This window comes from Musca domestica, unplaced genomic scaffold, assembly GCF_030504385.1.
Source record: "Musca domestica strain aabys unplaced genomic scaffold, Musca_domestica.polishedcontigs.V.1.1 14, whole genome shotgun sequence".
Taxonomy (NCBI): domain Eukaryota; kingdom Metazoa; phylum Arthropoda; class Insecta; order Diptera; family Muscidae; genus Musca; species Musca domestica.
In genome coordinates this window covers 6,969,975-6,988,186 of record NW_026712192.1, presented here as the reverse complement: position 1 = coordinate 6,988,186, position 18,212 = coordinate 6,969,975, and the positions used below count along the sequence as shown (strand labels likewise).

At 36.3% G+C, this 18,212-nt stretch overlaps 1 protein-coding gene across 2 annotated transcripts in view; it reads left to right on the top strand.

The window, feature by feature from the left end:
- Positions 1-17,209, top strand: part of LOC101897279 (probable cytochrome P450 28d1-like) — a 30,788-nt gene extending 13,579 nt beyond the window's left edge. The window contains exons 7-16 of one of the 2 annotated variants that reach the window (XM_059118992.1): positions 162-431; positions 499-659; positions 7,629-7,840; positions 10,235-10,373; positions 10,443-10,550; positions 10,616-10,720; positions 13,550-13,966; positions 14,097-14,220; positions 16,689-16,958; positions 17,025-17,209. In XM_059118992.1, the coding sequence (XP_058974975.1) occupies positions 162-431; positions 499-659; positions 7,629-7,840; positions 10,235-10,373; positions 10,443-10,550; positions 10,616-10,720; positions 13,550-13,966; positions 14,097-14,220; positions 16,689-16,958; positions 17,025-17,194 (1,976 nt within the window). In that variant the 3' untranslated portion in view covers positions 17,195-17,209. 2 annotated transcript variants of the gene reach the window in all.
- Positions 17,210-18,212: the final 1,003 nt, after the last annotated feature.

Here is an 18,212-nt window from a genome sequence, read left to right as displayed (position 1 = left end):
CTCCGTTTTTTTCCGATTTTTTTTTAAGAGACAAGAGTTTTATGTATTTCTTCGTTCGGTCAAATTTACGAACGAAAACGAAATAAATTTAATAAATAAATCGAAATAAATCTCAATATGTACAAACTCGAGTATTTTATATATTTTCTCTTCACTTACAGAGGCCATACGTCTCTTCTCACCATTGTCCGCGAATACGAAATTATGCACCCAGCCGTACGAATTTGTAAATAGTGATGGCAAATCTTTCACGATGCAAAAGGGCGAAGTTGTCCTCATATCCTACTGCAGCTTACATCACGACGAAAGATATTTCGAGAAACCAGAAGAATTTAACCCCGAAAGATTTTCTCCCGAAAATGGTGGCCCAAAGAAATTCAGGGAAGAGGGAAAATATTTAGGTTTCGGAGATGGTCCTCGTATTTGTATGGGTAAGTCGTTCGTAATGATACATTTAATATCTAAATATTGTAAAACAATTTCATTATTATTTTATAGGAATGCGTTTTGGTTCGACTCAGGCTAAGGCCGCAATTGTGGAAATTATAAGAAATTTCCATGTGAAAGTGAATGGAAAAACTCGCAACGATAATTATTTGGACAAAAGTGAATTTCTAGCAATGTTGGATGGTCGTGTTTGGTTGGATTTTGTGCCAATTAAATAATTTTTTGATTAATAAAAAATGAAATTAAACATATTATAAATCCGTTGTAAATACACAAATCATCGATGGAAACCTAGTTTTTATGCAGTGAAATTTGACAAGGTAAATGCAGAGATGGGTATGCTTATTGGAAATGACTTTACCTTCTTAATTTTACCATAAATAGAGCTGAAAACTGGAAATCTGGTGTACGAAACAAGATTGGAAAGTAAGTTTGATATATGTGAACTAAAATTTGGAATGAGAGTGTACCAAAGGGTTATTGGAAATTCAAACTTTAGGGTTACGAGAAATACTAAACTTCAAAAATGTAACCATTTGGTATTATCTGAATGTATAGAGCCAAAAACTGGATATGTGGTATCCGAATCAAGGTTGTGTATGTGTACTAAGTGTGCAAATTGTACTAAATTTGGTATATTTCTATTTTGGGTGAATTAAAGAAGCTGTTATTCTGAAATTTTTTTATTGGGGTCTCTGATGGTGGTAGGCTTGAGTATTAATTAAAATTACTAAATTTGGTACGATTTGCTATTGGGTGAACAGAGAGTGCATTAGAAATGAAATATGGTTTTATGGTCGCTGTTCGTTTGTAGCCTGGACATATGGAGGTGGTTTTCGAAATGTGTACTGTAATTGTACGAAAAGTACAAATCGTACTAAATTTGGTATAGGGTGAAGGGATCCTCAACGTTAATATTGTGGTCTCTGTTGGCATTTAGAATTGAGATATGGAGGTGGTTTTGGAAATGTGTTCTATAATTGTACGAAAGGTATGATTTGGTATTCGGTGAACAGGTACGATTTGGTATTGGGTGAACCGATAGTGTATTAGAAATGAAATTTAGTATTAGGGTCGCTGTTCGTTTGTAGCCTGGACATGTGGTTTTGGAAATGTGTACTATAATTGTACGAAAAGTACAAACCGTACTTAAGTTGGTATTGGGTGAAGGGATAGGGCTGGAATCCTCAACATCAATATTGTGGTCTCTGTTGGCATTTCGAATTGAGATATGGAGGTGGTTTTGGAAATGTGTACTATAATTGTACGAAAGGTACTAAATGTTACTAAGGTTGGCATTTCAGGTACCTCCTCAAAAAATATCAACATTTTTATGGAAAATAATTTACCTCATAAAACATGAAAGGATCATCCTATTTTGTTTAAACTTTGCAAATCCTAATATTTGTATTAGTACTAGGGCGGGTGCGAAAATATCGGTTGACTGCATCAAATACCTCCCTCACAAAGGCCAAAGTTTTGCATAATTATAACTCTTATAAAATGTGATGTATGAGCCCGATTGTCGTGAAATTATACAAATTACAATATTTTTATTAATCCAAGGATGGTGTGAAGATGGAATATATCGGCTACTCCTTCTGGGTCAAAATTACGAATATCCATGAAGCTCATAAAACGCGAAATGAACATCCAATTCTATTCCGACTTGGCACATATTAATATTTGTATCAACACAAGATCTGTTATAAATATGATAGAGATCGGACCATTACTTCTGGTACCTCTCTCTCTCCCACAAAGGGCTAAATTTTTGAGTAACAAAAACGATTATAAAATTCGACATAAGCATCCGGTTCTCTTCATATTTCATGCATCCCATTATTTCTACTAATACAAGATCTGCTGTGAAGATGATATATCGGTCCACTCCTTCTGGTACCTCCCCCACAAAGGGTCGCGAAATTCACATTCGATTTCAATACTTCCATCGGCACAAGATCTGTTATAAAGATGGTGGATATCGGACCATTTCTTCTTGTACCTCTCCCGCAAAGAGTTCAAGATTTTGAAAAACAAAACGCTCAAAGAAAGCGAATAAGCGTCCAAGTCTCTTCAAATTTCACACATTCAAACATTTTGGCCAAGGCAAGATCTGAGGTACCTCACCCTCAAAAGGTCACAAATTTCAATAATTTTATCTGTCTTAACTTATTTATTTATTTCTCTTAACCAGAAACATGAAAAGAATATGGGACTTATGATGATTCGCATAAAATTAAATATAAGTGTTCGATGTTGTTGTAATTTTACCCATACCAATATTTTTATCTGTATTAGACATTAGGTTAACAATATCTGGCACCTCACACACATTTCAACATCTTCTAATAATTATCACATATGTCATATAAAGTGAAGCAAGTAACCAATAAAGTCCAATACTGTCACATGATAACATATGATATCGTATTTATTTAGGTCTAATACGATATGGACAATATTGGGCTATTCCTTCGGAACCTACGCCATAGAAGGTCAACAATTTGATTAAGCATAACTGAAGTCAAAATATGTTTAAATAATCGAACATTGTCTTAGGGTATACTTCTGTCGACAAAACAGACTGATACTTTTTATCTTGTTCTTTTTTAACCCTCCAACACAGTATGGAGGGTATATTAAGTTTATCATTCCGTTTGTAAAACCTCGAAATATACATTTTAGACCCCACAAAGTATATACATTCTTTATCAGCATAAAATTCTATGTCGATTTAGCAATGCCTGTCCGTCTGTGGAAATCACTCTAGCTTCCGAACGAAATGAAGTAATTTGATAAAAATTTACTCAAATGTGTATTATGTCTGCAGGTTTAGGTCCACATCTTCGTATAGCCCCCATATAACGGTACCTCCCGATATTCGGTATTTTGATGATTTTAGCGACATTATTCACCGGAATCCTTCAAATTTGGCATTTGAAGTTTTAAATGAATACTACAGCCCATGACAGAAAATTGTCTGTGCAGGTTCACGTCTTCGTATAGCCGCCATATAACGGTACCTCCCGATATTCGGTACTTTGATGATTCAAGCTACATTATTCACCGGAATTGTTTCAAATTTGGTATTTGATGTTCGTAATGGATACTACAGCCTATGGCAGAAAATTGTCTGTGCCGGTCCACGTCTTCGTATAGCCCCCATATAACGGTACCCCTCAATATTCGGTATTTTGATGATTTTAGCTACATTATTCACCGATTTTCTTTTATGTTTCGCATTTGAATATAGTAATGGCTTATGACAGAAGTTACCTATGCAGGTCCATGTCGTCGCATATACCCTAATGTAACAGCTACATTCGGTATTTTTAAGATTTTAACAGAATTTTTAACGGATTTTATTGTTGCCAAATTCGTTCCAAATGGTGGAGGGTATTCAAAGTTCGGCCCGGCCGAACTTACAGCTTTTTTACTTGTTTTTATAAAAACAGGCGGTGAATGTGGTTAAATAGACCAAATTTTATTATTTAGCCTTTTATTGTTTTTGAATTGTAATTAAACAATTTTCGATGGTTGCTATAAAAATTTACTTGTTTCTAAAGATACATAGGTCGATGTTCATATTTCTTTTTTATGGGAACTCTTTGGGAGACCAAACAAACATAATCGAAACGAAATGTTGTTGATAAAAATTTATGATTTATTTATTTAATGGCGCTTTGTTTGCAATATGACAGTTTATAAAAGTATTGCGTGAGACAATTGGAGGAGGGGCTAAACATTACCGCTAACTGGTTTTGTGTTAGTATTGTGATTTTTCCAAAGCTAGTTCAACTATTATATGCGATATATGCAAGTAATTTGCTGATATAATAATACTCAGTAGTTATGTAATAAATACAGCATCATCGTTATTATGAAACCAGTAAGGAAAAGTCAAAAGTCGGTGGGCGGGGCCGACTATATGATACCCTATACCACTATGCATATTTAGTAGAGCTCCCGTAACAAAAGGATTTTTTTGAAGTAGATCATACCACTTATCATTATTTGCACAATAACTCTGAAATCGGATTAAGGATATAAATGCGAGCTATATCCAAATCTTAGCCGTTCTTGATAAAATTTGGTAAAGGTATTTCCAAGCTCTATCAGATATCTCGTACCAAATATCATTGTTGTCGAATGCATATTACGAATATGGCTGATTTAAAAACCAAATCGGATGAAACATATATATGGGAGCTATAGCTATATCTGAACCGATTTTCACCAGATTTGGTGTACTTGCTTCTAGACTGAATTCGGTCGGATATTCCAAAATGCAGGTCATTTGGACTAATATTAGCTAGAAAAAAAAGGCCAATGCTTTAAGGCAGCTATAATTTAAAGCCGACAGCAACTATTATATTTGAACTGATATTATACTTTTTAGGCAGAAATCAGAAGAAGATATATATGGGAGCTATATCCAAATCTGAACCGATCTCTATAAAATATAGCACAAGCATAGAAATGCTGTATTTGGTACCAGACACTAAATAGTGTAAAATTAATTTTGGGGCTAAGAGGGACTTAAACACAAAATCCGATGAAACATATATATGGGACCTATAGCCATATCTGAATCGATTTTCGAATTTCGGTTGAATTCGGTCGTATGTGCAGAAATTCATTCAATTCGGGCCTATACTATATGTTTGGTGCACAATACAGGATGAGATAAAACAACTGCAACCAACTTTAGACTGCTGTCATTTCTAAGCCACTCGTCCGCCAGCTGTTAAAATTATTCCACTGACAACTCATTATATTGTTCCATTCGGCAAATATTGAAAAATGAGTTCGGGCCGATGAAATTCCAAAAAGTGCAAGAACTTACACCGCAACAGAAAGAAAATAGACTCAGAAAAGCTAAAGAGTTGCTTCTCTTGGCCGAAAGTGGTAAACTGCCGAATTTGGTTTTCTCCGGTGAGAAAATATTCGTTGTCCAGCAGTTTGTAAACAAACAAAATGATCGTGTTTACTTGCCAAAAAGGTCAGCTGAAAATGTGCAAGCGCCTGCCATGGTGATGATATGGGCCGCCATAACAGCCGATAGTCGCTCTCCGCTCGTATTAATCGACCGTGGCATCAGAATAAATGCCGATTTTATGGCGAAAATATTCTGGAGGGTGTACTAAAGCCTTGGGCACGCAAACATTTTGGCCGCAGTCCTTGGACATTGCAACAGGACTCAGCACCATCGCACTCAGCTCGCGCCACCCAAGAATGGTTACAAAATGAGGTTCCTCGCTTCATTTCCAGCGCACAATGGCCACCAAAATCAATCCGTTGTGCTATTGTGTCTGGAGTACTTTGGAAAGCAAGACTGGCACTAAAAAATACCAAAGTGTTGATCACCTCAAGCAATCGCTTCGCCTGGAATGGACCTAAATACTGCAGAGTAACATTCGGACAGTGTGTAACGGTTTCATTGGCCGAGCCAAGCCCATAATTCGTGCCAGAGGTGACCAATTCGAACAAATCTAAACTCATTCTGAAGTTTGATGCTATTTCCGACATTTTTGCTTTCATTCAATAAAATTTAAAGAAAAAATTTAAAAAAGTCAACGCCATGACTTTGTTGCAGTTTTTTTATCTCACTCTGTAATGTTGAAATCAGATAAAGAGATATGTGGGAGCTATATCCAAATCTGAGCCGATCTCGATAACATTTGGCAATGGTATTGCTAAGCTATATTTGATATATTTCCCCGAATATCGTTGTTATGTAGTGCATATTATGGCTGTGGAGGACAAAAATAACAAATCGCATGGACAATATATGTGGGAGTTATAGCAATATATAAACCGATTTTCACCGATTTTTTTCATTCTAGGTTAAGAGGTCATTGACCCCAGGTCAAGTGGTCATTGACCCCAGGTCAAGTGGTCATTGACCCCAGGTCAAAAGGTCATTGACCTTTTCTCTCTCTTCTTCTCTCTCTCTTCTTTTCTCTCTTCTTCTCTCTCTCTCCCTCTTTCTCTCTCTCTCCCTCCCTCTATCACCGGCTTCCTTTCTCCCCCTTGATCCCCGGGGGTCATTGACCTTTTCTCTCTCCCTCTCCCTCTCTCTCTTCTCTCTCTCTCGCTCTTTGGATTCATTTCGTATGGACCAACATATTAATTTAATTAATTAATTTTTTTTCCTTCTAAATTAGTAGACATTCATAGAAATCGGGTGTTATGATTTCTATGAAATGGCATGTACGCTCTCAGTCAATATTAGGAAAAACAGCAAGATGTGATGTTTATCATTCTGGTTGTAATAGAAATAATCTTTTAGGACCCAATACAGGATATATTAGATTTTGATCAGCGTAAAATTCTACGACTATGTGTGTATGCCTGTATGTCAGCCTGTAGTAATCGGTATTACTTTTTAAAGGGTCAAACTAAATGGGTAGCATCTTATGTCCGAAAGTATTAAACACAAATTTAATCAAAATTATATAAAATTTCTAAAAATCTCAACTCATAAATTTTGAAGGACATTTTATAATTTTTTTTCTTTTGAAATGAACCCTAATTGAAATAATTGTGTAAATATAGCTCCGAATTTCTACCAATGAATTCCTCTCACAAATTGACGTTAAGAACAAAGCAAACTTAAACAATAAATTATAAAAATTGGGGTTGTTTTGAAAAAAGAAAATTTATAACTGAAAACTTACAGATAACAAATTTTTTCGCACTGTGTAAAGAGAGGCAAAAACCACTTGCAATATTTTGTTAATTCAAAACACATACAATTACAAAAAAAATTTTTTTGAGGCTCTCTGCCTATCCCTGTCATAGAGGATAATCATCGAATCATATGTCTCTACCTTATCATTAGTTTCATCAGCTTTTTCTTGGTTAAGATTAGAAGTTTCGTTTGCTCTAATTTTTTTGTCAACTTAATGCATTTTTTATGTTCGGCCGACTTTGTTCTTTCCACATTGATTATGTATTACCCCATACTGTCAACAAAATACTATTTCTCTAATCTAATAATAGATAAGAATCATAGCATCAAGATAAGGCCAAATTATTAGTATTGTCCGATACCATCTCTCTCCCTCTCTTTGGAAATATATAAACATTTCCAAAAATTCTCGGCATTAGTTTATTTTCAAACCTCACAGTGTGTAGACCAAACGTCGGTTGTCGGATCGTAAAAATATAATTATTGTTGTTGCACAACAAATATGGACACTTGGCTTATCACGATTGTTTTCTTTGTGGCTAGTATTGGCCTCTTCTATTTATTTTTAATATGGAACTATGGTGGCTGGAGGAAAAGAGGTGTGCCGGAAACTAAATCATATCCAGGCATTGGATCATTTCCATCGTTGTTTACACAAAAACGTAATTTCATTTACGATCTAGACGAAGTTTACAGGTAAAAGCTGTCGGAGTAGTGGAAAACATGTATATATGGTATCGGCTATACTAAATTATGCACAAAGCTATTTTCGCGATTATCTGTAAGGAGTTAGTTGGTTACCTTTGCGAATATGAAATACATTAACTGCAGACCATTTCCTATTTATTTTTGGTATTTTGAACACCTATGAAGAATTTTTGAACTTTTTATAACCTACACCACACTTCTGATAAGGGTATTATGTCTGTCCATTTTTTTTCGTAAAAGGAAGAAGGAAGCGAGATAGACCCATAGTTACTTTTGAGAATATTTATAGAATCACTTTTTGAGTCGATTTATGCATGCCAGACCGTCCGTCCATGTATTCTTCAGAAAAAAAAAAATATTATCCGATTGAGATGAAATTTTGCAACAAATATTTGTTTGGCTCAAGGACGAACCCCATTGAAATTGGTAATAATCGGATCAGATTTAGCTCCCATATATTTTCAAACGATTTCGGGTTAATTGTGCACCAAATAACTAATATAAGTCCAAATGACCTGTATTTTGGTACATCCCAACGAATTCTGACTAGAAGCAAGTAGATCAAATTTGGAGCAAATCGGTTCAGATATAGCTATAGCTTCCATATTTATGTTTCATCGGATTTGGGGTTTTAAGTCCCTCACATGCGTAAAATTCCCTCCAGAAGAAAGATATTTCGTACCGGACATCAGATACTGCTCGGAAATACCTCTGTAAAATTTTATCGATATCGGTTCAGAAATAGGATATAGCTCCCATATATATCTTTATCCGATATAAGGTTTATTGTGCACCAAATGGCCAATATCTGTCAAACATTCCTAAATTTTGGTACATCCGACCGAATTCAGTTTAGAAGCTAATACATAAGATTTGGAGAAAATCGGTTCAGATATAGCTATAGAATGATATTTGGTAGCGGATATCAGATAGCGCTCGAAAATGCCTCAAATTTTCGGTTCAGATTACGATCCCATATATATCTTTATCCGATATCAGGTTTATTGTGTTCCAAAGGGCTAGTATCCGCCCAAATGAACTGCATTTTGGTAATTACGACTGAATTCATCCTAGAAACCAGTACTTTAAAGTTGTTGCAAATCGGTTCAGATATAGCTTTAGCTCCCATATATGTGTTTTATCCGATTATTAGATACAGCGCAGAAATGCCTCTGCCAAATTGTGTCAAGATCGGTTCAGATTTGGATATTGGTCTCATATATATCTTCAACCGATTTCGGGTTAATTGTGCACCAAATGGCCAATATCTGTCCCAAAGTCCTGAATTTTGGTACATCCGATCGAATTCAGTCTAGCACCAAGTACATCGAATTCGGAGAAAATTGGTTCAGATATAGCTATAGCTTCCATATATATGTTTCATCCGATACATAATATGCATTCGACAACATTCCGATTCTCTCTGTTGTAATCACGCTATCTTTCGAACGAATTGAGGTATAAGGGTACAATTTTGCACACATGTTTATTTTGCCAGTAGGCCAGTAGGTTAGGTTCGTAAATGGACCATGTAGATCCACGTTTTCATATAGTCCCCATATTACGGTACTTCCCGAAAAAATTGTATGTGTAGGTCCATGTCTTTGTATAGCCCTCATATAACTGTACCTCCCGATCGATATTTGGTATTTTGATTATTTTAGCATCATTATTCGCCGGAGTAGTTTCAAATTTCGTATTTAGAGTTCGTAATGGGAACTACAGTCTGTGACAGAAAATTGTATATGCAGGTCCAGTTCTTCGTATAGGCCCCATATAACATTATTCGGTATTTTGACGATTTTATGTACAATACTCACCGCAATTGTTTGAGATGTCGTATTTGAAGTTCGTAATGGATGCTGTGACAGAGAGTTGTCTATGCAGGTCCAGGTCAGCGCCCAGCTCCGATATAACGGTACCTCCCTGTATACGATATTTTAATGATTTTAGGTACAATACTCACCGCAATTGTTTGAGATGTCATATTTGAAGTTCGTAATGGATGCTACAGCCTGTGACAGAGAGTTTTCTATGCAGGTCCAGGTCCTCGTCAGTATTTTTAAAATTTTTAACAAATTTTATTTTTTTGAAAAATTCCAAATTCGTTCCAAATGGTGGAGGGTATTCCAAGTTCGGCCCGGCCGAACTTACTGCATTTTAACTTGTTTTAATATAATACTTCTGCAAGTGATATCATACACTCTATAGCTAACTATAACTGTTCTAAAGTCAATAGCCTATGCATAGTGGTGTAGGGTATCATATAGTCGGCCCCGCCCGACTTTTGACCTTTCCTTACTCGTTGTTTATGATTTAAGTTAAAGCCGAACTTAATGCCCTTTTTGATTTTTTTTTGATTTTCTTGTGTTCTTATTTAAGAAATCATCGGGACTCAAATAATTTCGTGGGTGCCTATAGTGGCCGTGCACCCACGTTGCTGATCCTAGATCCTGAATTAGTTCATCGAATTCATGTGAATGATTTTAAATATTTTCATGACAATGAATTTGGTGATTATGTAAGTGTATCGGAGCTGAAGAAATAATATCGACAATTTTCACATAAATGTTTGATATTTGATAAATAGGTAAATGAAAAATCTGATATAATTGCGGCCAATAATCCATTTTTCCTTCGTGGCGAAATGTGGAAAGAGCGACGAGCGGACTTGGTGCCTGGTATGTCACCAAATAAGGTAAATATTTTAAATTGTATATTGTTGCATATAGTAAATTTTGAACGTGATTGTCCTGATTTTAGATAAAAGCTATTTATCCCGTTACCTTGGAAAAATGCAAACGCTTAACAGATTTCATAAGGAACCATATGAAAGCTAAGGGCAAGGATGGTCTGGAATGCCATGAGGTAAGAAGAAGCAGAAACAAGTTAGAAAGCTCCAGAAGGTGTTTTGACTGATATACACCCTCCGCAGACGTATAATAAAGTTTGGGACTATATATATCCCATCTTTATACTATATATTAGTACTAGATACACTTGCTCTGATATAGACATTGTTTGAGAAGGGAACTTTTTTATATCTGAAACATGTTTAATTGTTCTGTGAATTTTAAACTCTTGCGTACCTCACCGATATTTTCCATTTTCACACTTGCTCTAGTATAAACAAAAATATTGACACATTCTAAGTTAGATAAAAATCGGAAACTCTTTTCAGATATAGAAAAAATTTTGACACATTCTAAGTCTGTTAAAAATCGGACACTCTTTTCACATTTTTACGAGAGGTGTTCGAGAAAGGAGTGGACCGATATACAGGGTGAGATGAAAAATCGGCAAATTCTGACTCCTGTCATTTCTAAGCAACTCGTCCGAAACCTGTTAAAATTATTCCAAAAGCATTTGGGTGAGAATTTTCCAGAAAAAAAGTTATTCGTGATGGAATTCAAGCGTGATAGTTTAATTTCTATATTCGGCTGGAAAACCACAAGTGGCTATCGTTAGAGCACTCCAGCATTTAAATGTGAATAAATCTTTTGTGTCTCGTACCATCGCTCGTTACCGTGATACTTGTAGCGTAGTGGTAGCCCGATGTCAAGAAAGTGGACGGAAGAAAACAGCTACATCAGCAGAAATAATTCGAAAAGTAAGGAAAATACTTCATCGAAACCCGCATCGCAGTGGCCGAAAAATGGCATGTTAGCTGAACATATCGCAATATTCCATTCGGCAAATATTGAAAAATGAGCTCGGTGTAAAGCCATTGCAAAGTGCAAGAACTTACACCGCAACAGAAAAAAAAATAGACTCAAAAGAGCTAAAGAATTGCTTCGCTTGGCCGAAAGTGGTGAACTGCCGAATTTGGTTTTCTCCGATGAGAAAACATTCGTTGTCCAGCAGTTTGTAAACAAACAAAATAATCGTGCACCTTCGGTTGGCCACCAGAACTCAAGCGCCGGCCATGGTGATGGTGTGGGCCGCCATAACAGCCGATGGTCGCTCTCCGTTCGTATTAATCGCTAATATTGGATATAATAAAGAGAAAAAAGGAGATAACTAAATAAAATTGTTTTATTGACCTTCAGCCGACCTATCATCAAACATATTCTAATCGCGAAAATATTGTGGAGGGTGTATTAGAGCCTTGGGCAAGCAAATTTTTTGGCCGCAAACCTTGGAAACTCCAACAGGATTCAGCACCATCGCACTTAGCATGCGCCACCCAAAAATGGTTACAAAATGAAGTTCTTCGCTTCATTTTCAGCGCACATTGGCCACCAAAATCTCCGGATACCAATCCGTTGGACTATTGTGTCTGGAGTATTTTGGAAATCAAGGTTGGCACTAAAAAATACCAAAATGTCGATCAACTCAAGTAAGTGCAGAGCAGAGCAACATTCGGGGAGCGTGTGACGTTTGAAGACCATAATGGCCGTTTGAAGGCCATAATTCGAGTCAAAGGTGACCAATTCGAACAAATCTAAACTTATTCTAAAATTTGATGCTATTTCCGACATTTTTTTCTTTCACTCGATAAAATTTAAAAAAAATAAAAAAAATGTAAAAATTATGGCTATTATCTATAAAGATCGGTTCAGATTATGATATGGCTCCCATGACATTGTTGCAGTTTTTTATCTCAACCGATATCATCCAATTTGAGGTTTAAAGTCCCTCGGATGCGTAATATTCACTCCAGAAGAATGATATTTGGTACAAGATATCAGACAATGCTCAAAAATACCTCTATCGAGATCGGTTCCGATGTCAGGTTCATTGTGCACCAAATGACTAATATCAGCCCAAATGGACCGAAATTTGGTAATTACGACTGAATTCATCCTAAAAACCAGTATTTCAAATTTGTCGGACAGATTTTTTGCTTTCATTCAAAAATATTTAAAGGAAAGAATGTAAAAATTATGTGGCTGCTGTTGCAGTTTTTTTTTTATCTCACCCTGTCATAATACCCTCAGCCATATGGCTAAAGGGTATACATAATTTAATACGGCCAAAAGTGTCTCATCGACGAAATCCGTTTCAGGACATTCGGAGTCGATCTACCGATGTCCATCCGTCCGTCTCTCTGTCTGGCTTGAGCGCACAATAACTCGCGAAGGGAGTATCTGATTTGGTTCAAAGTTGCTACATCGTAATAATATTATGAAACTTAGATCGAGTTCGGGCAATATCGGTCCACTCCTTTTGGTACCTCCCCACAAAAATATTTTATGGCACAGAAAGATAAATGATACTCCGAGTTTGCTCCAATTTTGTAAATCTTAATATTGGCATCAGTGCTAGATCAGGTGCGAAAATGGACAATATCGGTACACTACATCAAGTACCTCCTCACACAAAGGGTCAACATTTTGAATAATTATAACTCTTATAAAATGTGATCCGATTGCCTTTAAATCACACACATGTCAATATCTTTAATAAGAAAAGATCTGCTTTGAAGATGGAATATATCGGTCCACTTCTTCTGGTGATATAGTAGTCGTAGATATAGTCCAAAACTGGCACGTCGCAATATGTATATTTTTATGTCCTAGACGAAATGGACAATATTGGCCCACTCCCATAAAATGTCAAAAGTTTGAAAAATTATAACGCAAGTCAACATTTATTTTAACCGACCGATATTGGCGGAGGGTATACATCTGTCGGCAAAACCGACCGACCGACCGGTTTTTTAACTTGTTTATTTGTTCTTTCTCTCTTTTTCAGCTCTGTCTCCGCTATACAACTGAAGTTGTTAGCGATTGTGTCCTGGGCATTAATGTGGGCACCCTAAATGATGCACCATCTACCCTCTTGAATATGATCAAGAAACTGTTCACTTTGACGCCATCACAGATTGTCTATCAAATAATAATTGCTTTTCTGCCCAGCCTAAATAAATATTGGAAGGCAACATTTTTCTCGAAAACCAGTACAAAATATTTCTTCGATCTAATGGCTGATTCCATTAAATTACGACGACAGGAGCAGAGCAACAAAAATCGTGCTGATTTTTTAAATTTTCTGCTGCAATTGCAGGAAAAGAAGAATTTGTCAACTACGATTTTGACCGCAAATGCAATGACATTTTTAACCGATGGCTTTTTGACAACGGCACAAAGTATTAGCCATTGTTTATTGGGGGTAAGTCGAGGTGATGTAGGTTACGAAAGTGATCAATATTTTCAACAAAATATATTTATATATCTGGACCACCATTACCATTTTATGGCCGACAGACTGTTATGCTTAATTTTTTGTTATAATTTTACAGTTGGCACGAAACCCGGAGACCCAAGAGAAATTACGTGCAGAAATTATGGAAAATATTAGTGAGGATGGAGTTATTAACTATGATAGACTTTCGGAAATGTCCTATTTGGATGCCTGCTTTAATGGTAAATATCTAATTAGGACCAGTAAGGAAAAGTCAAAAGTCGGGCGGGACCGACTATACGATATCCTACACAACTATGCATATTTAGTAGAGCTCCCGTACCAAAATAATTTATACCACCTATCAACATTTGGCTTTAGAGCAGTTATAGTTTGCTATAGAGTGCATGATATCAATTGGAGGAGGATTATATTAAAAATATAAATAAATATCGGAACCGAGTTGCACAAAATGGAAACGTACGTCCCGAAATTCACTCCATTTAGGCTGATATTAGCCATTATTTGTACAATAAACTTGAAATCGGATTAAGAACATATATGGGAGATATATCCAAATCCGTTCTCGATAAAATTTGGTAAAGGTATTTCCGAGCTTTATAAGATATCTGGTACCAAATATCATTGTTGTCGAATGCATATTACGCATGTGAGGGGCTTAAGACCCAAATCCGATGAAACATATATATGGGAGCTATAGCTATATCTGAAACGATTTACACCAAATTTGAAATACTGGTTTTTAGGAGGAATTCAGTCCTAATTACCGAAATTCGGTCCATATGGTGCACAATAAACCTGATAAATCGGATAAAGATACATATTTGGGAGCTATATCATAATCTGAACCGATTTCAAGGTATTTTTGGGCATTATCTGATATCCGGTACCAAATATCATTCTTCTGGAGTCCATATTACGCATGCGAGGGACATTAAACCACAAATCCGATTAAATATATACAGGGTGAGATAAAAAACGAAAACAATGTCAAAAGCCATAATTTTAAATTTTTTTAATTTTATTGAACGAAACCAAAAAAATATCGGAAATAGCATCAAATTTTAGAATAAGTTTAGATTTGTTTGAATTGGTCATCTTTGGCACGAATTATGGCCTTCAAACGACCAATTAAACCGTCACACCATGCCCGAATGTCGCTCTGCTGTATTTTGGCCCATTCCCGGCGAAACGCTTGCTTGAGGTATTTTTTAGTGCCAACCTTGTTGGCACATGAAGCGAGGAACTTTATTTTGTAATCATTCTTGGGTGGCGCATGCTGAGTGCGATGATGGTGAGTCCTGTTGGAATGTTCAAGGTCTGCGGCCAAAAATATTTTCGTGATAAAATTCGGCATTTATTCTGATGCAACGGTCGATTAATACGAGCGGAGAGCGACCATCGGATGTTATGGTGGCCCACACCATCACCATGGCTGGCGCTTGAGTTCTGGTGGCCAACCGAAGGTGCGAATTTTCAGCTGACCTCTTTGGCAAGTAAACACGATCATTTTGTGTATTTACAAACTGCTGGACAAGGAACTATTTATCATCGGAGAAAACCAAATCCGGCAGTTCACCACTTTCGGCCAAGCGAAGCAACTCTTTAGCTCTTTTGAGTCTATTTTCTATCTATTGCGGTGTAAGTTCTTGCACTTTTTGGATTATCAGCTCACTTTTCAACGTTTGTCGAATAGAACATTGCGATATGTTCAGCTCACGAGCCATTTTTCGGCCACTGTGACGCGGGTTTCGATCAAGTTGTTTCTTTACTTTTCGAACCATTTCTGCTGATGTTGCTGTTTTCTTCCGTCCACTTCCTTGACGACGGGCTACGCTACCAGTATCACGGTAACGAGCGATGGTATGAGACACAAAAGATTTCTTCACATTTAAATGCTGGAGTGCTCTAACGATAGCCACTTGTGGTTTTCCATCCAAATATAAAGAAATCTCACTACCACGCTTGAATTCCATCACGAATAACTTTTTTTCTGGAAAATTCTTTCCAAAATGCTTTTGTACGCTTGTAAACAATATAATGGGCTGTGACTGGAATAATTTTAACTGCTATCGGAAATGACAGCAGTCTGAAGTTGGTTCCAGTGTTTTCATCCTACCCTGTATATGGGAGTTATAGCTATATCTTAGCCGATTTTCTCCAAATTTGATTTACTTGTTTCTAGACTTATTTCGGTGGGATGAATCAAAATATAAGTCATTTGGACCTATATTAGCCATTTGGGTCACAATTAACCCGAAATCTGTTGAAAATATATGGGAGCTATATTTAAATCTGATCCGATTTTCACCAATTTCAATTGGGTTCGTCCTTGGGCCAAACAAATATTGTTTGCAAAATTCCATCTCAATCGGATAATAAATGAGACCTGCTTTTTGTTCACAAGAATATATGGACAGACGGACTGACTGACGTACATAATTCGACTCAAAAAGTGATTCTATGTAGATCCTCAAAAGTAATTATGGGTCTATCTCGCTTCTTTTTCCCAGTTACAAATATATGCACAAAGACATTATACCCTTACCACTATGTGGCGTAGGGTATAAGCATCCATTGCCAATGACATAGACATATACGTCCGTATTCTTGTTATTCGCCGAGGGAAAATCTCACTACAGAGAAATTTCTCGTTGTTATAACATTTTCTAATGCTCTTTCTTTGCAGAGGCTCTACGTCTCTTCCCACCCGTGGCTGTGAACTCTAAACTCTGCACTCAGCCATATGAATTTGTGAACAAAAACGGCAGTTCATTTAGAATGGAGAAAGGCGAGGCTGCGTTTATTTGTTACTACAGCATACATCACGATGAACGATACTATGATGATCCAGAGGACTTTAAACCAGAAAGATTTCTACCTGAAAATGGGGGCGTTAAGAAATACCGAGAACAGGGCAAATTTATGGGCTTTGGTGATGGTCCTCGTATTTGTATGGGTAAGTGGAATTTTCAATAATAATATTTTTTTATAATATATGTTTTTCTTTCATATTTCTTTAAAGGAATGCGTTTTGGTTCAACTCAAGCGAAAGCTGCCATTGTCGAAATAATTAGAAATTTCTATGTGAAGTCTAACCCCAAGACACGCAGTGACAATTTATTGGATAAGAAGGAATTCGTACCAATTTTAGATGGTGGCGTCTGGTTAGATTTTGAGGCAATAAATTATTAAATTATATAGTTATATGTATTTGTACATAAATTTATTTATTTATTTAAATTTAAAATATACTTTAATATTCACGAATAAAACATAGATTTCTTAGAGACAAAAAGAAATTACGCCACACTCTGTTATGGGATATTCAGTATCCAGTTCAATAATACATAAAACAAGTAAAACAGTGTTAAGTTTGGTAAGGACATTTGTAAAAAAAAAACAAGTAAGCAAAGGCTATAGTCGTATGGGGCCGACCATGTGATACCCTACAACACTACAATATGTTAGAAGCCCCCTTATATCCAGATCGATTTTGGAAGATTACGCTTTTGAAATTATGCCACGACCAGGGACATATGCCCAATATTAAAGCACTCCGTCATACTGTTAGTTGTTGTGGTCCATTTTCCATGCAAAGTGATAGAATCCTTCCCTGTCCTTAACTCTCTTCTCAGACGTGTCGATTGGCTTCAATTGCGTGATCAGGATTTTTTTTTCTGTTTTTGGTTCAATTGAACCCCTAAATATTTTGCGATCATCTCCAAAAGCAAGAGGCCCCTCTGTATCTCTAAATTTAGACTCATCTATATGATTTGCTTGTTTACGATATTTGGGTATATTCGTCAATGAAATCAGCATAAAAAAGCCAGAAGTTCGCCTTTTGTGTATTTCGCATATCGCCTGTAAGTAATGCTGGTATTTTTTCACACAAAAGTAGTGGTCCATTCTACTCGCTGTCCTAAACTCTAACTTCATGCGAGATTTCGTGTCCTTTGGTTTCTATTTGTGACCTTTATAACGGCTGCAAAATCAGGAACATTTTTAGTTGTCGGTCCATTTCAACCCCCAAATATATTGCGGACATCTTTAAAACCAATAGGCCTAGCCCTTTTGAGCCTAACCCAGCACTTATGAAAATTTTCGTGAGGATTGGACGATAATTGCAATCTGTATATAATAACCCCAACCTGTGTTGTAAGGCGAAAAAATATTACAAAATGTAAACTTCAATATTATAAGTCAAATTGAA